Below are 21,864 nucleotides of genomic sequence, written 5' to 3'. Positions count from 1 at the left end.
TTGATACCTGTGGTAGTTATGGAAAGTGAGTTAGGATTTAAGAAGGAGCAATCTGACGTTCCAGAATGAGCATAGGAGGCACGTTCCAAAAGAATCTAAGAGAATGGTGAACTGGAAGAATGGTAGACTGTTCAGTGTGCTTGATGCAGAGCAGCCTGAGGCTAGTTCTAGACTAAAGGAGCATAAAAAATCCACATGGGATCATGTTCCTTGCCTCCTTACCTCCATTGATCCCAAATCAATTACTGAATAAAAGTCTTAACTTGCTAAAGTATCTAAGAAATGTAAGCAAGCCCAGCCCAGATGAGCAAAGCCACATGTTTGACCGGGAATTGACCACAGATGCGTGAGTGAGCTGAGCAAAGATCATTCCAGCTTGGGCGAGATCCACTGAACCCCCCATGTGTCTCATAGACTCACGAAAAATCACTGTTTTAAGCTACTAAGATTTAGGGTAATTTGTAACTCAGTAACGTTTAGCTGATAAACTGTATTAGTGCTTTTTTCCTAAAGTAAAATGCCTTTGCTCTATTTATTATAAACAAAGAAATGGGAAGACGTATAGAAACAAATTTTGCTGAGCAAATAGCGCTGTGGTATTGCTTTGAGCTGGCATAGATACAGTTCAATTTCATTTCATTTCTTGTTATAAACTTGGCTCAAAATTGCTCATTTATACTTCACTATATGGATATATGTAGATACATGCACATATTCATGCTATATATAACATTCAAAAAATTTACCAAACCAAACCCTAAAGTTTTCATATCCGTGATATTTTTGAAAAACTGTTTTTATTTTGGATAATTTCAAGCATAATGGACACAAAAATAGAGTAGCATAATGAAATTCCATGTACCCGTCGCTCAGTTACAGTAATTATCAACATCCTGTGGATGTTGTTGTTTGTAACAGGCTTTTGTTTTGGTACTCATTTTCTTTTCGAGGATATGAGTGGTGTTCAATGCAACTAAGAACAAATTTGCAGTTTGTTCCTGCACTGCTGAAAAGAAAATTCTTAAAATGACTAACCCCAGTTTGTTGCCAAGTAACCCTTAGCTATGCACTGATAGCAAAAGTAATATAACAGCATTTGCAGCATAATTAGATTTTAATAGCAAGTTTTATTTAAAGAGTGCCTGATCTTATTGCTCATAGGCATGCTTTTCTTTCTTGGATTTCTTTTCTTTTTGGTGGTAATCACGTTTTTAATGACTTGTGATAGACTTTCCTTTTATGAAACAACAGGAAACTGCCATAGGAGCTTTTTAGTAAGCGTTTAGACGTTGTTGAAGCTGCTTAGAATCCTTTTAGGTAGGAGGTTATTATTTGGCAAATAACCGTTTTTATAAAATGATTTCTGCAAAAAAGATGAATTCCCACCAGTGTTATTTGAATGAATGATACCAGTCTAAACAGGAAAAAGTGATGATTATGTAGCCGAGTAAGTTATAGCTGAATAAATGAATAAATGGAAATTTAGGTTTCTGTTTTTTCACTGTAACCAGAATAGAGAAAACAAAACGCTTTTCCTTCAGTCTGCCTTCCAGATGGAGTTCTTGGGAAGGAAGGAAGTATGATATGAAAGGAGGGAGGCAGGGAGAAGAAAAGGAAGAAAAGAAGGAAAGGAAGATAGGAGGGAGGGTAAACAGAAAGCAGGGAAGAAAAAGGAAGAAAGGGGTGGAAGGAGAGAGGCTAATTATCTGTAGGCGTATTTCTTTAAGCAGTCATGTCATTAAATATCACAAGCAGCCTGTAACTTAGTATACAGTATTTATATTACTATATAATATAAACTGTACAGAAGTTAGATTGGATTCAAAGACTATCAGAGGAAACTGTTATCTCCCAGTGCAACCTTATCATTGACAGAGGTCAAGAAAGTTAAAGCAAGTTCAGAAGTTGAATATATCAGTGTTTGACAAATCTACTGTTACTGTCCCGTAAGAAGCTGACCACCAGTGAAATTTAATTCATCGAGAAGAATGCAATTCAGCAATAGTAGAATTGTTTGTTTAATTTATGTTTCCACATTTTATGCAAAAGTGATGTTATTTTTTACAGGATATGGGTGGTTATAAAGTCACTCTAAAGGAATTCTCTAATATTTTATATAATTACTACAAAAATTTAAAAATTTTAGTTCATATATATAAACCTTGGATTTCAATGGAGAATATGCTTTTGAAGGTTCATTTTCTCTTTGGTAACAATTTTAATGGGATTTCTAGAACGCTTCCCCTTATTTTGGTCCACCGTCATAATGAGAGCCTCAAATTTTATGTCATCATCAAGTTCTGTATTCAGTAAAGGGTTCTGCTTATGAGAGCCAATGACAGATGTAATCCTCTCTTCTAATCTTAAGAAATCAGTGTTAGGCTTATTCAAATTCTACAGTAAAAGCTTCATGATTGTGAAATACAGTTGAGTCCTAACACAGACCTTTCCGTCTCTCTGTTTCCAAAACCCATCAAAATGTTTTTCCCCAAGTCTTCCCCATATCATCAGAAACCCCAGGAAAAAAATAAGGTGTCTAATAGAAACTACATTAGAAATCACAAATGTTGGAAAGTAGACTACAGAAATGGAAAGCATGTGACCATTAAAATCAAATGACATTGGTTCAGATCTTGGCGTCTGTCCTCACTGGCTGTTGGTTTGGGGAGAAGCTTCTAGATTTTTTCATTGTAGCAAATGGATGATCAAATGAAATAATGTAACTGCACACCCCAAAATAGTGTGTTAATTTTTCTTACACATATGCTTATTTGCAATCTTACATTTATGTTCTTGTGTCTTAAAAGCCTTCAATTTATGCTGAGAGTTCCAGCTTACCTTTCAATTTAATAGTTTGTGAATGAAATTAAGCAAAGTATGCTATGTTAGCTTTTAATGATAAATTGAGATATTACATGGGCTACTTTGTTTTTACTCCCTGGCTAGATCCCTTGAATACTTACTGCCACTTATCAAAAAAAAAATGTATATATAATATGTATGTATACATATATATACTTTTTAGACTACCTTCTCTTGGTAAATATGTGTTCAGTGATTGCAAACAACTTTCAAATTAAGTGAAGTATAATAGTACAATATTAGGAAGATTTTGCTGTGAAATAATTATGTAATATTTCATCACCTAAATGTTTTATAATAGGTTCGAATTATTTCTGCAGTTCTGGGTTGCCTCCACTACTCTGCGTTAGATGGTTTATTCTATGTCTTTAGAGAAGAACCTCTTATTTTTTAGTTGTTTGGGTAGGGACAAGAGGCCTTGGTGGTGGTCATCCTCGCTATAAGGGTTTGGAAGGAGGAAGAGGTTACTAATTCTTTATATGGACTCTCACATTAATTCTTCTCATTTTGGCCTCCCGTCTCTCCCTTGTACCCTGTCAGACATACCTGACCTTTCTGTGTGCTAAGCCTATGCAGACTTTCATACACCCTTCATGGCTCTCTCGATTGCTGTGGTCCACTCTACGGTGACCCAGACTACAGCTTCCTGCATCCTATTTCATCAATCCTCATGTTTTCAATAGCTTTCTGTCTACTAGAAAATTAAAGTCTCTTGTCCAATTCAGGCTTGAAATACAGCATTCAGGCTTGAATATGGCATTAGCCTGAAACATGAAACTTTTTTTTTTTAGACCATTTTCTCAGTCCTCTGGGAGACCAGAGGAGAAGATGAGTCGTCAGCCAGTGGCTTGGTTTTTCAAAATATAAATCATTGATCAGTAGTAAAATTCTCTAGCCTCTATGCATAATTGGAGGTGACTGAATTGATTTATAAAATCGTGTCTCTTGATTCCTACTATCTTATAAAACTACCCCTCTTTAAATATATGGTTATCATAAGGCAGGGCTTCTCAAGCTCAGCATTATTGATATCTGGCACAGGATAATTATTGTGAGGGGCTTTTATGTGCACTGTAGGATGTTTAAAAGCATCCCTTGTCAAATAGTACGCCCCTCGCCAGTTGTGACAACCGCAGTTGAAAACCACTGTCAGAGAGCCATACCAGTGAGTAATCGTGCAAGATACTATAACATGAAGAAAAAGCCAAGAGGTGTGAATATCTTCTACTTTGAAGTATAAATAAACCAACCCAATATAATTTGGGAGGACTTTAAAGTACATTACACTATACTATGGAAATGTGATGTCTTACTGTGATATTCCAAGCCAAGCAGAGAATAAAATGTTTTCTGACTTTCAGTAGTAACATGGTGCCTTTTGTGTATTCCACAATTTCCCTTAATAAGCATTTCCAGACAGCCTGGGATTTATTATTTTTGTTTCTTGAGGGCCTTTTATCTAGTAATATAAAAAGAAAAAAATGATATGATAATTTTGCTTACTTTCTCATTACTAGGGAAGAGATAGTTTCCCTCATAGGACATATACTTTTTTGGAATTGACTATTGTCCCTAGAAGCTAACTGGTGACCGTTAGTTCCTTCTTTGCCTGTCAGCAGAAGTGAAAACAGTAGTGGACATGCTCACCTACTTGATTACAGGTATTATATCAATCAGCATTCTTTTCCTAGGGTTCATCATAATTTCTGCAGATAATTATGTATTGTTTCCTTCTTCTCACCACTTTTTTGCTTTAGCTTTGACTACACACAGATTTATTTAAGATGGTTGAAATCAGTCATGCAGTCAGAATTTATCCCCACAGCAGTTGTGCAAAATTCACTGCAGCAGTTGTTTTAAAAATAAGAATTAAAAATATTAAACCACCTTTATTTATTCTGTCTACCTGTGCTCTCTTTTGTTTGCCCTTCATATTCTTCTCAGCTCATTAGGTCAGAAACAGGGTGTAGTGGGTGACTGAATGAGTTCTAGAATCGACCATGAGTCTTGGTGCAGCAAGCAGGACTGCAGACAATGGAAGCTGGGAAGCGGGGCTTAAGAGACAACCATAGAAGGTGGCAAGTGAATAGAAAACCTGAGCCCTAACATTAGCTCCATGTTAGTTAACTTTTCCTATGATGTTCTTAAGTGATTCAATTTTAAAAACAAGTATTGAATGAATGTAATCTTTTCATTGCTTATGTTACCTGGGAGGTTTATCAAGATAATGGGAAGTGATGAAATATAAATTCCATAATGTCTTTGTTAGTACTTCACAATTAATATTTTTAAATAAGAAAAAACTAAATTATATATGATATTAAATTTGCTGATTGAATATGTGCCACATATCATTGAACCAAGGGAATACTAGACAGTCGTTCTTATTATCTTGACTAAGCGTGCTCCTGATTCTATTAGTCAAAAATAAGTTTGGTGGTATACATATTTTTTTATGAATGTTGTTAAAGCAAAGAATAGTAGAGGTTAGCCAAGGTTTATCTCATGATAAGTGAATATGGCATTAGCCTGAAACATGAAACTTTTTGTTTAGACCATTTTCTCAGTCCTCTGGGAGACCAGAGGAGAAGATGAGTCGTCAGCCAGTGGCTTGGTTTTTCAAAATATAAATCATTGATCAGTAGTAAAATTCTCTAGCCTCTCTGCATAATTGGAGGTGGCTGAATTGATTTATAAAAACGTGTCTCTTGATTTGTACTATCTTATAAAACTACCCCTCTTGTACTGTCCCCCGTATCATTAAGTAGCACTGCCCTTCAGGTGTTTGCTCAAGTTCATAACTGGGGATCTCCCTTAATTCCTAGATTTTCATTTACATTCCATATCAAATCCATCAGTAAATTTTGTCAGTTCTACCTACCAAGTAGGTATTTAAAGGAAAAAATCCTACCATTTCCAGCAGCAGCACTAATGTATCATCACCATTTGGTGTACTGCTTCAATACCCTCCTTACTGGCCTTCTGCCTCCACATTACTCTGTCCTCCTAGACATGAACACCAAGGTGCCAGAGTGATACTTTTGGCATATAAATGCTATCAGAAGCTCTCTCCGCAAGTCTCCAGTGCATTCTCATTAGGTTTAGAATAAAACCCAAGTCTTTTCCATGTTCTACAAGGCCATGCCTGAATTGGCCCATGACTATCTCTGAACTCATTGCCGCTCTTTCCTTTTGTCAAGATAGCTATAATGATCTGTGCCTTCCCTCAAACATGCCAAGTGCACTCCCATTTCATGGCCTTTGCACCTTCCTCTGCCTGCCATCATCTTCCTCTAGGTATTTCCATGACTGGTTCCCTCCTTTCACAGAGATCTGTTTCAAAGATCTTTAAAGCAAACTTTCCTGGCATTCCTCTAAAATAGCACCTGCGCTAGCTGCTTTGTTTTCTTTTTCTTTTTTTATAAATTTATTTATTTATTTACTTTTGGCTGCATTGGGTCTTCGTTGCTGCACGCAGGCTTTCTCTAGTGCTGCGAGCAGGGGCTACTCTTCGTTGCGGTGCGCGGGCTTCTCGCTGCAGTGGCTTCTCTTGTTGCGGAGCACGGGATTTAGGGGCATGGGCTTCAGTAGTTGTGGCACATGGGCTCAGTAGTTGCAGCTCGCGGGCTCTAGAGCGCAGGCTCAGTAATTGTAGCGCACAAGCTTAGTTGCTCCGCGGCATGTGGGATCTTCTCGGACCAGGGCTCGAACCCATGTCCCCTGCATTGGCAGGCGGATTCTTAACCACTGCGCCACCAGGGAAGTCCAGGCTGCTATATGTTCTACAGTACTTAGAACTACCTGATATTATGTTATGCATATATTCATTTACATGTATAGTTTCCATCTGCCTCTCTGGAACGCAAGCTCCATGAGAGCAGGAGTTGTGTCTGTCTGGTTCACTGTTATACCCTCTAGTAGCTAGAAAACTTCCTGGCAAAGAGAAGATGTTTTAAAAATATTTGTTGAAATGAATGAATGAACATATTTTTTAATTTGCATTGTAAGCTACACTTATCAAACTATATGAATAAAATATTAAGTATCAAAGCTAGTCAAATTAATTTTTGATTTTCCTGAATACATACATTTTGATAGATTATATTAAGAGTTACATCCCTGGGAGTATTTGCTTTATCACTTTGACATGACTTCTAGATCAAGGTTATCATTTATATGGTGTTAGTTTGTTCATAAACCGCTTTCCCTGCACTCTCTGCTCAGTTGATTTGCCACTCCTTCCTCTTTGAGGCTTCTGAGGCTCCATGGCTCCATTGGGAGTTACCATAATTGTTTGCAACAGAAAGGAGAAATTTTGCCAATCCCAGTGCATTAGAGATAAGTGAAAAGTTAAGCACCTTTCTTCCCCCAAATGGCTCCACCTAGTATACACTCATATTTTCTCCCATCCGTTCATTTTTTTTCTCCCAAGGAACATGAGGTTTTGTCTACTTGCTATATATCTCATGAGTGCTATGCTCCACTATTAAGAACTAATGTTAAAACACTCCAGACCGGGGCTTCCCTGGTGGCACAGTGGTTGAGAGTCCGCCTGCCGATGCAGGGGATGCGGGTTCATGCACGGGTCCGGGAGGATCCCACATGCCACGGAGTGGCTGGGCCCGTGAGCCATGACCCTGAGCCTGCGCATCCGGAGCCTGTGCTCCGCAATGGGAGAGGCCACAACAGTGAGAGGCCCGCATACCGCAAAACAAAACAAAACAAAACAGAACAAAAAAAACATTCCAGACCAAAGAAAGCAGAACTGAAATCCCATTTTGAATCATTGAAGCTCTATGAGTAATTCACATTCCGTTGACTTGCTAGGACAATAGGCAGTTGGTTGTCAAGTCTTATAAGTTAAAAAAAAGTACATGCAGACAGCAAAACAAACCAAAAATCTCCATTGTAAAATGGCGCATGTTGGTGGGATTGCCACAGAGCGTGTTTTATTGTCAGCTGAATAAATCTGTGAGTATTGTTTTGTGACCAGATTTAGCTGGTAGATTTAAATAGGGTCATAAAGAAATTACCTCTGAGTATAGCACTCATTACAATGCATCATATATGCGTTCTCATCTCATACATTCTTATGTATAACTCCATGCCTTATTGGTCATTTTATTTGTAATATAGTACTTATTATTTGCAGGTACTTCATAAAGGCTCTTGAAACTGACTCGTGGAGTTATATTTTAATTATGTATCTAGGTTGTAAGCTCTGTGAGGGTTAAAAGCTGTGTTTTGTTTACCTTTCTTTGAGTCCTTTACAATCCCAGTACCTTGCTTGCATATCTAAAAATCTTCAAAATGCTTTTGTTGAATTGTGTTTTTGAAGGATGGACCAGTTCTCCTGCTATGGAAACTAATGTAGGAAATATTAATGATTCTTAAATTCGGAACTTAAATGCCTTTTGAACCCTTATCTAAATATCCAGTTCATTATTTTACAAACAATATTTTTTTTTTCTTCTCAGGCTACAAAGAATGCTAAATGCTATTGTCCCAAACTTCGATGGATATCATTAGTACAGATGTATTTTCCATCTAATATATCCAGGCATTTAATCTGTTATCCTATTTAATCCTCACACCAAGCCATAGGGGAAAATGTCACATTTTTTATATAAGGAGACTGAGACTCATAGAGTTTAAATAACTTCTCCAACTTGCCAAACCAACCAGGTCTAACTTCTGTCAGAATTTATTAGACCCATGTCTCCCTGAAAAATATGTGTATTATCTTTCTTACCTTACCATAATGCTTCTAAGAAACAAAGCAGAGAAGGCACTACTTAAAATACATTTTGAAAAGTATCTATGATTTTGAAAGAACAGATTTTGTGGTAGGACAACTTTAAGTATCCAAGAAATATTAATTATTCTCAAGAGTATTTGAGGGACTAAACTTAAATTTTAGAGGGATGTCAAAACAAAGATACACTCATCCTAAATATCTCATATTTCTCTTCTCTTTAAGAACATTAGAAAAATTCGAGAATACTGGCCTCATTGCCCTGGTCTCTTGTCACTTTTGCTTTGGAAAATTGGATCCTCTTTTTCACTATTCCATAACCCAAGTGTACATGGCATGGGGAAAAAAGAGAGAGACTTCATCTCTTCATAATTATTTAGGGAACGTTAACATAGGAATTATTCCTATACACAACTTTGTGTATACCACCTTCCAGATGTTTCTCTAACTAGCAGCTGGTAAGCAAAACAAACGTCCTTTAAATTGTTCCTTCTACTCTGAAGAACGGTTTTGTCGATCGGGACATATTAATAACTCTGTAAAAGATTTTTATTTTAAAATAGAAATAAAGATTTTTAATTTTAAAATAAAAACACTTTTAAAATAACTATGTTATCTTTAATGTTGTCAATGGGATATTCTGAAGAATAAAATGAGAGCTTGAAAATATTTTTGTTGGTGGATTCATAGAAATATTTCAATGCATAGGTAGCCAGAGAAACATCTCTACTATAATTGTTGTGTATTTTTTTTTGTAGACAAAATGTGATTAGGATTTAAAATCAGCCTGTGCTTCATGTCACTACTGTCAGACTTGCTTTATTTTTTCAACGATTTCAGCTTAGTGAGTGTGTGTGTGTGTGTGTGTGTGTGTGTGTGTGTGTGTGTGAATGAGAGAGAGAGAGAGAGAAGGAAAGAAAGGGTCCCAAAAGGAAAGATGTTTTCTTGACAATAAAATGTTAGTTGGTCTAGTCATGGTCTAATGCTTATTACTTTGCTTTTTATTGTAACTAATTTGTTTGAGTTCCTTCCAGTCGTACTTTTGCCCATGCAGAAAATGAAGAGGGCTTTGTGTTTGTGTGTTCATTTTGTTTGGTCATTACCATTCCTGCATTTGTTTGCCAGTTCTGTCTTCTGTCAGTTCGATTCAACTGATATTTGTTAAACACCATAAAGTGTCAGAAACATTCAAATAATGGATAGTTCAGCAAATGTCTTTTCTTTGTGGCAACACAATTGTTTGCCCTCAAATGACTGGACCTATGTCTTAGTTTTAATGGTCACTCCATTTCACAGTCATGTGTCAAATCTGTAGTCAGCTCTTGTGTTCTCTGACAGTTTCAGTTCACTTTTATCAAAGACAAGTGAATCATACAAGAAACATGCCTCAACAATATCCCTCTAGAGCATAATATCAGAACTTAGAGATGACAGATTGCACAGTACAAGCGCTCTGCTGTAGGTTATAGTCACTTATTTGTATGTTTTTGCTCTCCTAACAGATTGCTCACACCTTGAGGGGAATCATTGCACAGGACTAGTAGTTGCTTGACAGAACTGGGAGGCAAAGATCTAGCAAGGACTCTAGCTTGAATTTGCTCTTTTACCTTTGGCAAACCAGTTGTGCTTTTTACACCTCGGATCTTTGACCTCTAACACAAGGGAGTTGAATTATAGATTTGTCTGGGTATATTCCCAGGAGTGGGGTTGCTGGGTCATATGGTAACTCTATTTTTAGTTTTCTTAGGAACCTCCATACTGTGTTCCACAGTGGCTATACCAACTTACATGTACAAAACAGAAACAGACTCATAGACAGAGAACAGACCTGTGGTTGCCAAGGGGGAGTGGGGACAGAGAGGGGTGGACTGGGAGTTTGGGGCTGGTAGATGCAAACTATTACATTTAGAATGGGTAAACAACAAGGTCCTACTGTAAAGCACAGGAACTATGCTCAATATCCTATAATAAACCATAATGGAATAGAATATAAAAAAAGAGTGTATATATGTTTATAACTGAGTCACTTTGTACATCAGAGACTGGCACAACATTGTAAATGAACTATACTTCAATTAAAAAAAGAAAAAATGTAAAAAAAAAAAGTAAAAAATTAAGTAAATAAAACAAGAGAGTTGAATCAGCCCAGAATTGTTCACTATTGCCATTATTTTTTAACTTCTGATTACTGTAAGATGTAAAGGCAGAAACCAAAGATATTCCAAAGCCACTATCACGATACCTAGCACATTATAGTGTCCAGTATACATCAGTTGAGTTGAATTGGATTTGGGGGGTTAAAATCTTGGACGGAATACTGATGTATAAGTAAAAGCAGAGCTACTTATATCAAGAGAGGGGTAGGCAGTACAACAAGGTATGGAGTCAAGGCCCTCAGTCCACCCCTTATCTGTATCTGCATGTCACCTGCCCAGAGGGGTGCTGTAGAAACCATAGGGCTTTAGGGAACACAATTTAAAAATCAAAGAATTTAATAAGCTTATAATTTTTTTCTGGCTTGAACACTCTGATTCCTCTGTTAACTTGAACTTGTCCCATGAGGATAATATAGAAAGATCTTAAGGATGTAACATTATGCCATGGGGTGGGTGGTGTGTTGGGGTGGAGAACCACACAACCATTTTATATTTCTGAACAAATGTCCTATCTATGGATTTTATTATCTTTCTCTACAGATATTTTCTTTTATTATAAATTAGTGTGAGATGTGTTTGAACAGGGAACATTTTTCTCAGCTGCTTTCTATAACTGTTGAATTGTCTGCTTGTGACTCTATAATCACAAGCTTTTATAAATGGAGTTAATTTACTGAAGAAACAGGTTATTTTGATGCCATATTGCTTTTGAAGTTACCTGAAATCATTTGATAACCAGAGCCTAGGAAATGTGGCTCTTTGACCTATTAATGGTGAACTGCTTTGCCAACATTTAGTGACTAACCTACTTATTTAGCTATTAGGAGAATAAAAATCTGTTAAGATCATTTTAGGCAAGACATACAAGTATTTGAGGTTAATCAGAGTGATGTCAAATTCTTTGAAGAATTTCAAAGTGATTTATCTCATCTTATTACCCCAACTATCCTTTCCCCTTCCTTCCCATCCCTGTGTTAAATATTAATGAAGATGAATGAATAATGCATTCAATTAGTTATGAACAAAACCTACTGATCCTATGTGAGGTTGGTCTTCCAAACAAGGACTCTTAAAACTCATTCCTGTTTTTCGGAGCTGGGATGCATCATCCGTTTGCACTGACTGTGTTTTCTGTTAAGGAGAGATAGAGGTGAGCTTCCGAAGCAGATTGCATTCTTGAATCCTCTGGTGATGAGGATTTGTGGCCACAACTCCGGGCATAGCTGTCTAGATCAGCCTTCTGGTTGTCAACCAAACTGGCGTGTCCTCCTGGCAAGGAAGGAAGCCCGCAAAGCAAAATCATTTAATTTTTCAATCAATTTCAGCAACCCTTAATTGATCATTTCTGTACTTCTCACAGAGTGGAAGTTGCAGTGACAGATTTCACAGGGACCTGGGCATTTCAGTCAGAGAGGGTGAGGAGGGAGTCTTTAATGAAGGATCACTGACTATTTGTCTAAAGTCCAGATAGTCTAGTTAGCTAGGAATGAAGTATGCAATGGGAAACCTATCTTCAAGATGCTTAATAGCCAACTCTTAGATCTGTACACTGATCATTGATAAATTGATAAGTGCACAGAGCAGTAATGTGTAGAAGCTAAAAATCAAAGACAGTATATCATGCAAATTAGTAATAAGTACTATAAAATGTCATGGATAATAGTAATAAGGGGTTCTGACTAAATGAAAAGTATTACTTAAAATATACCTTGGTGACTACTTTTATGCATGTTTGAATATGCTGCTTGTATTTGTAGTAATGTAATGCCACATTGCTGCCTCATTTATAGGAGATGTATGTGAGAAATACTTAATCTAATTACTAAATTATGGGTTTTGAGGCAATGTGATCCAGGGTAGGGAAACTAGGAATGGGATTAAGAAGAAAGAGGCAATATTATGCCCCCCCAAAAAATCATTGAAATGCACGATACAGATATCATGTGTATCTTTAATTAACATAGAGAAAAGGTAGGGTACCCTTTAAAAAGGAAAGCAAGGTGAAAATTGAAAATATTTGGTGAAGTACAATCATACGTTCTTAAGGACTGACCAATCCTGATTCTGTACTGCAACAGTCTCATGTGACTGCCAATTTGGTAGTGTTATATTTCACTCATGTATAATCTAATAGCTTTTCAACTCGCCTGAAGGTACTACCTGCAATATGTAAGTCATTACTTGGTAGAATGCTTTGACACACTACTCAGAGAATGAAAACTACTTGGGAAAATAAACTGTGTTCTATCCTTCAGTTTATTCAGCATAACTATAAGTCTGTATTATTATTGTTTTTCAGCCCCTCTGACTGATAAACCACCCAAGCTTCTGTATCCTATGGAAAGTAAACTGACAATTCAGGAGACCCAGCTGGGTGAGTAATTCCTTAATTCTAGTTAATACACTTTTCTCGTTACATTCTGACTATTAATAAGCCTAGATTGTAACCTGGGGTAATACTCTGAGCTAAGCCCATGTTTATTTAAAGGGAGCAAAATTAGAAAATACCAGCAAATATGGCGTATTCCATCCCCCTGGTGCGTGCATTAGGACCAAGCTGGACATATGGATGTAAAAACTTATGTGTTAGTTAGATGGTTGTTGAAAAATTAGATGGACTGAAGGGTTTGCTGATGGTATTATTTTGTCATTTTATAAGGCTTGAATTGTTGGGTTATTTAAATTTATTTTACTTATTTATTTATTTTTGGCTGTGTTGGATCTTCGTTGCTGTGCGCGGACTATCTCTCATTGCGGCTAGCGGGGGCTACTCTTCGTTGCAGTGTGCAGGCCTCTCATTGCGGTGGCTTCTGTTGTTGCAGAGCACGGGCTCTAGGTGCGTGGGCTTCAGTAGTTGTGGCATGTGGGCTCAGTAGTTGTGGCTCGCGGGCTGTAGAGCGCAGACTCAGTAGTTGTGGCGCACGGGCTTAGTTGCTCCGTGGCATGTGAGATCTTCCCCAACCGGGGCTCGAACCCATGTCCCCTGCATTGGCAGGTGGATTCTTAACCACTGTGCCACCGGGGAAGCACTTGAATTGGTTTTAAAACAGGCAGTGTGGAACTGTTTGACTTATAATACTTATTATAATACCCAATAATATGTTAAAATACAATTTTTTAAAATTGGGGGAAAGGGTAGAGATTCATTAAAGTAAATGACACTGTTACAGTTAAAAATCATTTTTATCCAGCCAAATATAATGGACCCTGTGATAGTTAAGTTATGGATAATATATTCATAAAATGTGAGTGAGTGGCTTTTGGTTAAAGGACTGAAACATAAGAATATGTACAGAATATTCTGCCTTGGTAAAAATATCTAGTCCACAAATAAGAATTTTAACATATTTATCTTAGAGTTAAGTCTAGAATTTCTTAGTCTGATTTATCTATCTATATTTAGTTATACCAAATTATGGGAAATTTCCCCTCTTGTTTATAAATATATACAGCACATTCAATTATATTTTTTATTTGAAATATGATATGCATGTATGTATATATCATAAACTTTAGCGGAAAATTAGTTGTTTTTAGTGGTTTGATATAAAAGGTTATCAAAAGTATAATTTAAACCATATATTCATGTTTGTTAAGGAATTTTTTCTTACATTAACCATTTGAAAGTAGAAATGCATTTAATGAATACAACTAAAAAAAATTCATAGTCCATCCCTTATGTTATCAATGTTATTGTCACTGGGGAGAGTTTAAATCAAAATTGTAAATCTGTCTTCAAAATGAAGATTACAGATCTGATAATCTTTACTAATAGCACATCCACAGTTATAGTGCAAAAAGATAAGATGATGGTTTTAGAGACTATAAAATTATTGTAGTCAACAGATTTCCAGCATTGGAAATATTCACTCACTTTGAGGCATGAACATATGTAATTTTTATACAAGTCAGGGTTTTAATGTTTCTTTGATGATAAACCTAAGGCTTTGGATTAATTCCATATACATGCAAGTAGTTTTATAATTGTCATTATTTTGAGATGGGAGACCAGAAGCAGCACTAAAGCCATGCTGTATATGAAACAAACGTATTAAAATTGTATCGCGCTCTTTACTCATGCTGTGGTATATTGAGATATATTAGATGTTATTGCTACTTTGAAAAGAAATTTTGAAATATAAATTTTCCTAAGCGGCCATTCTCATACAGACCTTTCAATAACTCCTAGGAAGATATATTTCTAAGAAGTTATGCAAAACTATAAATATCTTGGACCAAGAGGGAGTGGTTTATTGTCCCAGTTATCTGTAATGAGCATAGCCAAAATGATATTAATTGTATCTCTTTACTTGAAAAAATGATTCAAAGAATTTTACAATAGATGGTTGCCCATTGGGTTTCCTTATATTGTCCCTGAATTTGGAATAAATCAAATTGTTCTGTCTTCTAAAATGTTTTACAAAATGGAATAAATAATTTGTAAAGCTTTCCTTTTTTCAAAAATTACTTTTTCTTGAACAAAAATTATAAAAACAAATCAAATTGAAAATATGAACATTTCTTATGCAAATTGGAAGGTTTGGCTGTATATTTGTTTGAAGAAAGATGGGCATGTCTTGATAACAATCAAAATGCTCCAGAAAATACTCTAATTAACTCCTTTATTGTCACTGCCGAAAGGAACACCTTTTAAACACCAAGTAAACCATAGACATCAACCTGGGACTTGTATTGTTTTAAACAACTTTCGTTTTATTTTCTAACTCCACTTCTCAGTGTGATACATCATTTACTAGTTTGAGAAATTTAACCTTAATCCATGAATTTTTGAGCAACAGTTGATTTGAAATAACTACCTTTTAGTGTTGCTACTTTAATAGTATTGGGGTAGGTGAACAGCTGATCACAAAGGATAAGTGAAAATAGGAAATAATGTTAAGGACCAAAAAAAAGGAAAGACTCGAGATGCCTAAAATATGTTTGTTTTCTACAATATGTACTTTGATTTTTCACCTCCTTTGGGATTTAATTTTTGCCCTTTCCAGATTTGAAAAAGCTATTAATTTCAACAGGCTCAAAATGTGTTGTCAAATCCTAAGGAAGGGAACTGAGTGAAGAGTCATGGGCAGGGGAGTAAGGAGGGTGGCCAGGACCAGTGATAGGGAACCTGTAAGTGGTGCCTACTCTCATGAGATGGTGAAAATCTCCAACAGAGTTTCATTTATCAAGAGCTTGGGGGTCTGACTCAACCTTGTCCTAAATTGAGGGTTAACCTCAGAGGTTAATAAAACTACTATGTGAGTTAATTATAAGAACAATCATTAGAAATTACACAAAGCTGAGTTAATACATGGCTGGTGACCTAACATGAACATCTTGGCTAAGTTAAACACATATCCATTCACCTGTCCTTGGTAACTAAATCCATCAAATCTCCAGTTTGTGTATGAATATATAAAACATATTAATAATGAATTAGATAAAATCATGAAATGCATAGATTTGTTTTCATCTCCAAATTCTCCTTTCTCTGCCATTTGCTAGCCATGCCTACCTTTCCCTTTCCACATCCCTTTGTGTCTTCCTTTTCTTACAATTCTTTCATCTTCTCAAAACTGGAAAGATTCTGATAGTGATAATTTAAACTGTTTCAGTATAGAAAGCAAAAGGCACCAAAAATCAAAGTACTTAGGAAAAAAATAGTATAATAGTAACTAAATTCATATTAACCATGTAAATTGGTGGTTTTGAATTTCAGTCAATATGGGGTTATAGCCTAGTATTTTCATTTTAAGTGGCATCTATATGTTATTTCTAAATGTGAAAAAAAACCAAAAACAACTCTGTCCCTTTTAAATAACTTTCAGGCATCAGCGAATATGTGGACAGAACTTTCTTGGGCAAAAGGCCCAGAAATCACACTGTGCAATTCTGAAGGTCAATCCAGGGGGTGAGCCTGACTTAGTCTTTTCAGGTGGTTGTAGTCAAGGGAATCAAAAGACAGACACCAGTGTCTTGCTGAACTTGAGCCCTGAGGATGTCAATCAGATATATGGCCTTCTTATGGCTAGGAGCCCATTTTCAGAAACTTCTAGTACAGAGGATGTTATATTCATCATTACCAGACTTTCAAAGAGTAGAAATTCATTCCACCCTTGTCCTAGTAAGACACATTATACTTTACAACGTAGAATTTACTGAAAATTATCATTAATTACTCATTTAGATATGGGTATTTCTTTATTTAAATTTTGCTTTTTGCTTTAAAAATAATTTTATAGGTTAGTTTTACAGGTTAATTACAGGTAGACCTTTGGGGGAAATACAGAAAAGAATCTTGTTTCTTATACTTTATGTTGTAGAAACATTCTGCTCCTATTAAATATGCTGAGAAAATACTCCTTTAATGGCTGCATGACATCCATGTGAATGTCCTATAATTTCACGTATACTGCTGGAAATTTGGATTTTTCCAAATTTCATTATCATAAATAATGATGCAGTTGTCTTTAATCATACATTTTCTCTTGACCTATTTCAACAGGACAGATTGCTAAAAGGAAATGGGTAAAAGGAAATAATTTCATCAAAGTTTCTTGCTACATAGTTTCAGAATTCTTATCAGAGTAATACAGACTCTCACTAGAAGTATGTAGTGAGTTTAATAACTTTTCATTTTTTTGATACAATGCATACAATGATACATCTTTGTAACATAGAGCTCTTGAAGGAAAACTCACTTTCCTTGGGTATCAGAATCACTTCTTCCTTCCCCCCCTTAGCTCCTTCTCTTCATTCATTGAATATGAGTGTGGCCTCTCTTTTTCAGGATTATCCTCATTTGGAGGGTTTCGAATAAATCTAATCCATATTGTTGAAGAAATATAGAAACCTAATCAAATGTCTGCAGTCTCTATCCATTTTTTTTCTCTTGCTTATCCTAATGCTCAACTGAAAACTTCCTCTAGGGCCTGCGTTTCTTAATATAAGTACACAGGAATTTTGTGATGTGCTCTGGGCATAGGGAATGTCAGTAAATACTAATTGACAATAAGGTATACATGCCACAAAGGACACACATCTCCAAATTTTCTGTAAGAAAAAAGTAATGAGACTGAACTGAATAAGCTGCTCAACAGTGCTTTTGTTTTTCTTTAATATCCACTTTCTTTTGTTAAGTTTGTTAAAAAGAAAACACATGTATCTGAGTTACAAGGATTCACCAGATGTTAACATCTCAGGGAAAGTGGTTGATGACAGTATTGAAACCTCAAATTTTTAAACATCTGTCCTCGTAAAGGACACACTACACATGTAACTTTATTCAACTTAATTACAGGCTAATTAAAATGTCACACTAGAACTTAACTAACACATCTTGCCCTGTTACACCATATTATAGTTTGCAGAATTTTAAGTTTCAAGCAGACTGAGGGAAAAATGTCTATATAATAGATCCTGATTGATAATTTAATAGGAAAACTTTTTGCCATGAAAATTTTATGTTTAATTTACTGTGTTGCTAGAGTAATTAGTTATGGAAATATATTCTACTTCAATCCTTTATATGTTCTGGAACTGTATATATGCATACATATATACATATAGTGCATGGAATGTGTTGTATTACAAATATACTAGTTGAGTTTTTAATCCAAGGAAAGTATATAGGGAATTATTTTATGGAGTGAAAAATAGCCCTCTAACATTTACTATCTAGTTCTATATTTTCATAGCTGTTATTTTCTTGAAACAGAACACATCCTTTCTGAATAGTTACTTAATTAGGAGGCCTGTTTGTTTCCTTTCTGGAGTAGGGAAGTACTTTATGTCAGTATCCTAGAAACAAAACAACTCAGGTGTTGAATTTGATACCTAATTCTGAAAATGACATACAATATTGATGATGCTAAAGAATACTTTGTTGCTGAGTTATGCAAGTGATGCAAATATGACCTTCCTTCCCAGAGGTAAGGAAGTCAGGATTGACTGTTTGGGTTTTTCCAGCCACAATTGCTCTTCTGGTTGTCATCAGCAAATGTAATGCTGCTGACTTTGGTTTTACTGCTCCATGTGGAAGATACAAAACATATTTTCACTGACAAACTCATATGAAAAACCATAAAACTTCTCTTTCACTCTGGATAAAAACATTTGTATCCAAGTCTTGATTTTAGATGACAAATGATGTACTCGTTGCCCACTTAAGAAAGACATGCAGATCAGCATAGTTCTACTGCCCAAAATAAAGCTTGCTAGACATAAATTAGAGCTTCTGGGCAAATAGACATCATAATTAAAGCATGTAAAGGCAAATACAGACTGGTGTTATAATTATTTAAACTGATGACATTCAGGTGTACTCAGTCCAAATTTATTGTGCCAGGATGAATGAAAGTAATAACTCTTGACAGCTGTTGTATTTTACTTTTGAAACCAAAAACACCTTAAGAATTGTGATTCTAACCTGAAGAGGAATATTTTGATATTAGTATTTATTTAACATTTCATATCCTTAAACAAAAGATGAATCAAGTAATGAAAGCTAGTATTCATATTCTTAGATCATTATATGGCCTAGCTTATATGATAGGAATCTCACAGATTCTCAAAATCAGTCTTTCCTTATGCTAGAGAGGAAGATTAGGTTGGGGGAAAATGCAGCTTTGCATGTTTGCTTTAAAAATTACTAGGTAAAAACTCACAGATATAGAGAACAAACTAGTGGTTACCAGTGTGGGGAGTAGGGGGAGGGGCAATATAGGGAAGGGAGAGTGGGAGGTGCTGCAAACTGTTGGGTGTAAGACAGGCTCAAGGGTGTATTGTACAACACGGGGAATATATAGCCAACGTTTTGGAATAACTGTAAGTGGAAAGTACCGTTTAAAAATTGTATAAAAATTTTCTTAAAAAAGGTAAAGAATGGCTAAGTAGCAATGATGAGAACAAACATACACTATTTTTTTAAATAACTTTTACTATTTTTAATGTTAAGTAGCTTATTGCAATTACCCCTCAATCCAGAAAAAAAATCAAAACAAATATTAAAAAAATTGCTAGCTAAGCAGAAGTCAGACTTCCTTTTTAAGTGTTACATGCTCGAGGCCTAGTGCTAGGACAGGCTTGAAACCCAAAGAAAGAAGGAGATGAAGGTTACAGCGGCTCCTATGGGCCATTGATTTCTGAACGTTTGGAAGCCAGCTGAAGCACTTGTATTTAAAAACTAGAATAGAGAAAATGTGAGTCTGCTGGTTCTTACTTTGGAAAAGGGCCAAAAGAGAGAAAAGAAAGGAAGAAAGAAAAAGTGCAAGAAAGAGTGTTGTCACAAAACCAGAGTCTTTTGAAATTCCCAACTCCTGGTGTAGTTCTGGTCTAGTTTGTTGGACACTAACATGAATCATGCAGATTGCTCTTTTGCTACAGCACTGAGAGTACAGTTTTGTTTGTCTGTGGCCAACTAAGAAACTAGATATGTAACTCTTCACAATTCTAGATTTAGAAACCTTACGAAGTGGAGGGACTTTGATAGTTATCAAGTCAAATTCTTCTCTTTAAACTGATGAGAAAACACAGATCAAAAATGGCTACATGTTTTTATATCACAAAATTTTCAAAAACAAACATCATCATCAACATCATCATTTTTCTTCTTCATTATTATTATGATTATTATTATTTTACTATTTTGGTTACTTACAATAAAGAGGCAGCATATAGCAGAGGTTCCAAATTCAGGTCATTCTGTCAGACAGACCTAGGTGACAATCCAGCTCTACCACTTAGCTCTGCTGTAACCTTAAACAAACAGCCCTCATTTTCCTAGTCAATAAAAAAGACACCATGATAATACGTAGCTCTGTAGAGTTAGTATGGGTATTTAATGAGATAATGCATGTAAAGATTAGTACATTGCCTGTATATATTAGGTAGTCAATATGTGCTTGCTGCTGTTAGTTGAGATATTTCAATGCTACACATATATGTATATATGGTGTAGGTATAAATATATAGAGATATATAGAGAGGGAGAGAAAGAGGAGAGAGATAATGCTGTATATACAAGATTTCTGAGCTACATTTTGAATGTCAATGATTGTTTGATCATGTTTATGTTCTTATTAGAATGTAAGTCTGCTATTGTACAGGATGGATAATATTTTAGACAATTTCCATCTAAGAACAAAATATGAATACTAAATTTTTCTACTTAAATGAGACTTTATCTTAAAGAAATTATTGATTTTAGATTACTTAATTGTTCAACAAATCTATCCAAATGCATACAGTAAGTACTTAGTCATAGCAGAAGAAAATGATACCCATCCTTTAAAAAATGACCATGTAATGGACACTATGCCGCACGAATTTGTTAATAACCATCAAGAAGAAAGACTGAAAAAATTACTTTTTCAACTAAAGAACTTCAGATATAGTATTTCTTAAGACAAGGTACATGAGAATAATTTTACAAAGCAAAGCATCAAACCATTATGCCTGTCAAGTTCCTCCAGAAGGTTTTGGCAATAGCCTTATTCATTTTATAGAAAAATACTGCTTTTCCTCTGACAAGTACTATTATCTTGAAAGTACAGAGCTTGAAAATGCAAAGCTTTCTGAGTTGTTCTTAATGATTGAAGTTTACTGCATAGAAAAATGCAGTGAGTATCCTATGTTAACAAGAACTTCTGAATTTGCAAAGTAAATGCCAATTTATCAGAAATAAACCTATCAAAGGACATAATGGTGTAGAATATTAAAAGAGGTTTCAGAATAAGAATATGTACCACATGACTGATGTTCATTAAAATAGAAACTATAAAAAGACCCACATCATTTAAAATTTGAATATAAAGAGAGATGTTCATCCATAAATTTCCTCTTGAATTTTGGCTAAATAACTGAGCATTCCTAAATTATATGCAGACTCTTCATGAAAAATAACTCATGCTTGAATATGATTATAAAAATAGGATACCAGTATTTTATGGTCTAACGTTAACACACTTAGCATTCCAGTCATACTTTACCAACTTAGTATGTTCCTACAGATTTGTGGGTAAATTGAATCATCATAATTTCAGAGAAGTGTTCCCTTCATTTTTGATTGATCTTTAATTGGTAGTGGCTTAA

At 35.4% G+C, this 21,864-nt stretch overlaps 1 protein-coding gene across 1 annotated transcript in view; it reads left to right on the top strand.

Annotated features, from left to right (window-relative positions):
- IL1RAPL1 (interleukin 1 receptor accessory protein like 1) overlaps positions 1–21,864 on the top strand; it is a 653,815-nt gene that overhangs the window by 346,060 nt on the left and 285,891 nt on the right. Inside the window, exon 5 of the mRNA XM_073798899.1 lies at positions 13,073–13,147. Within this exon, the coding sequence (XP_073655000.1) occupies positions 13,073–13,147 (75 nt within the window). The remainder of the gene's footprint in view (positions 1–13,072; positions 13,148–21,864) is intronic.

This window comes from Tursiops truncatus, chromosome X, assembly GCF_011762595.2.
Source record: "Tursiops truncatus isolate mTurTru1 chromosome X, mTurTru1.mat.Y, whole genome shotgun sequence".
Lineage (NCBI taxonomy): Eukaryota > Metazoa > Chordata > Mammalia > Artiodactyla > Delphinidae > Tursiops > Tursiops truncatus.
The sequence above is the reverse complement of the archived record's forward strand: the minus strand, read 5'-3'. Positions and strand labels throughout refer to the sequence as shown.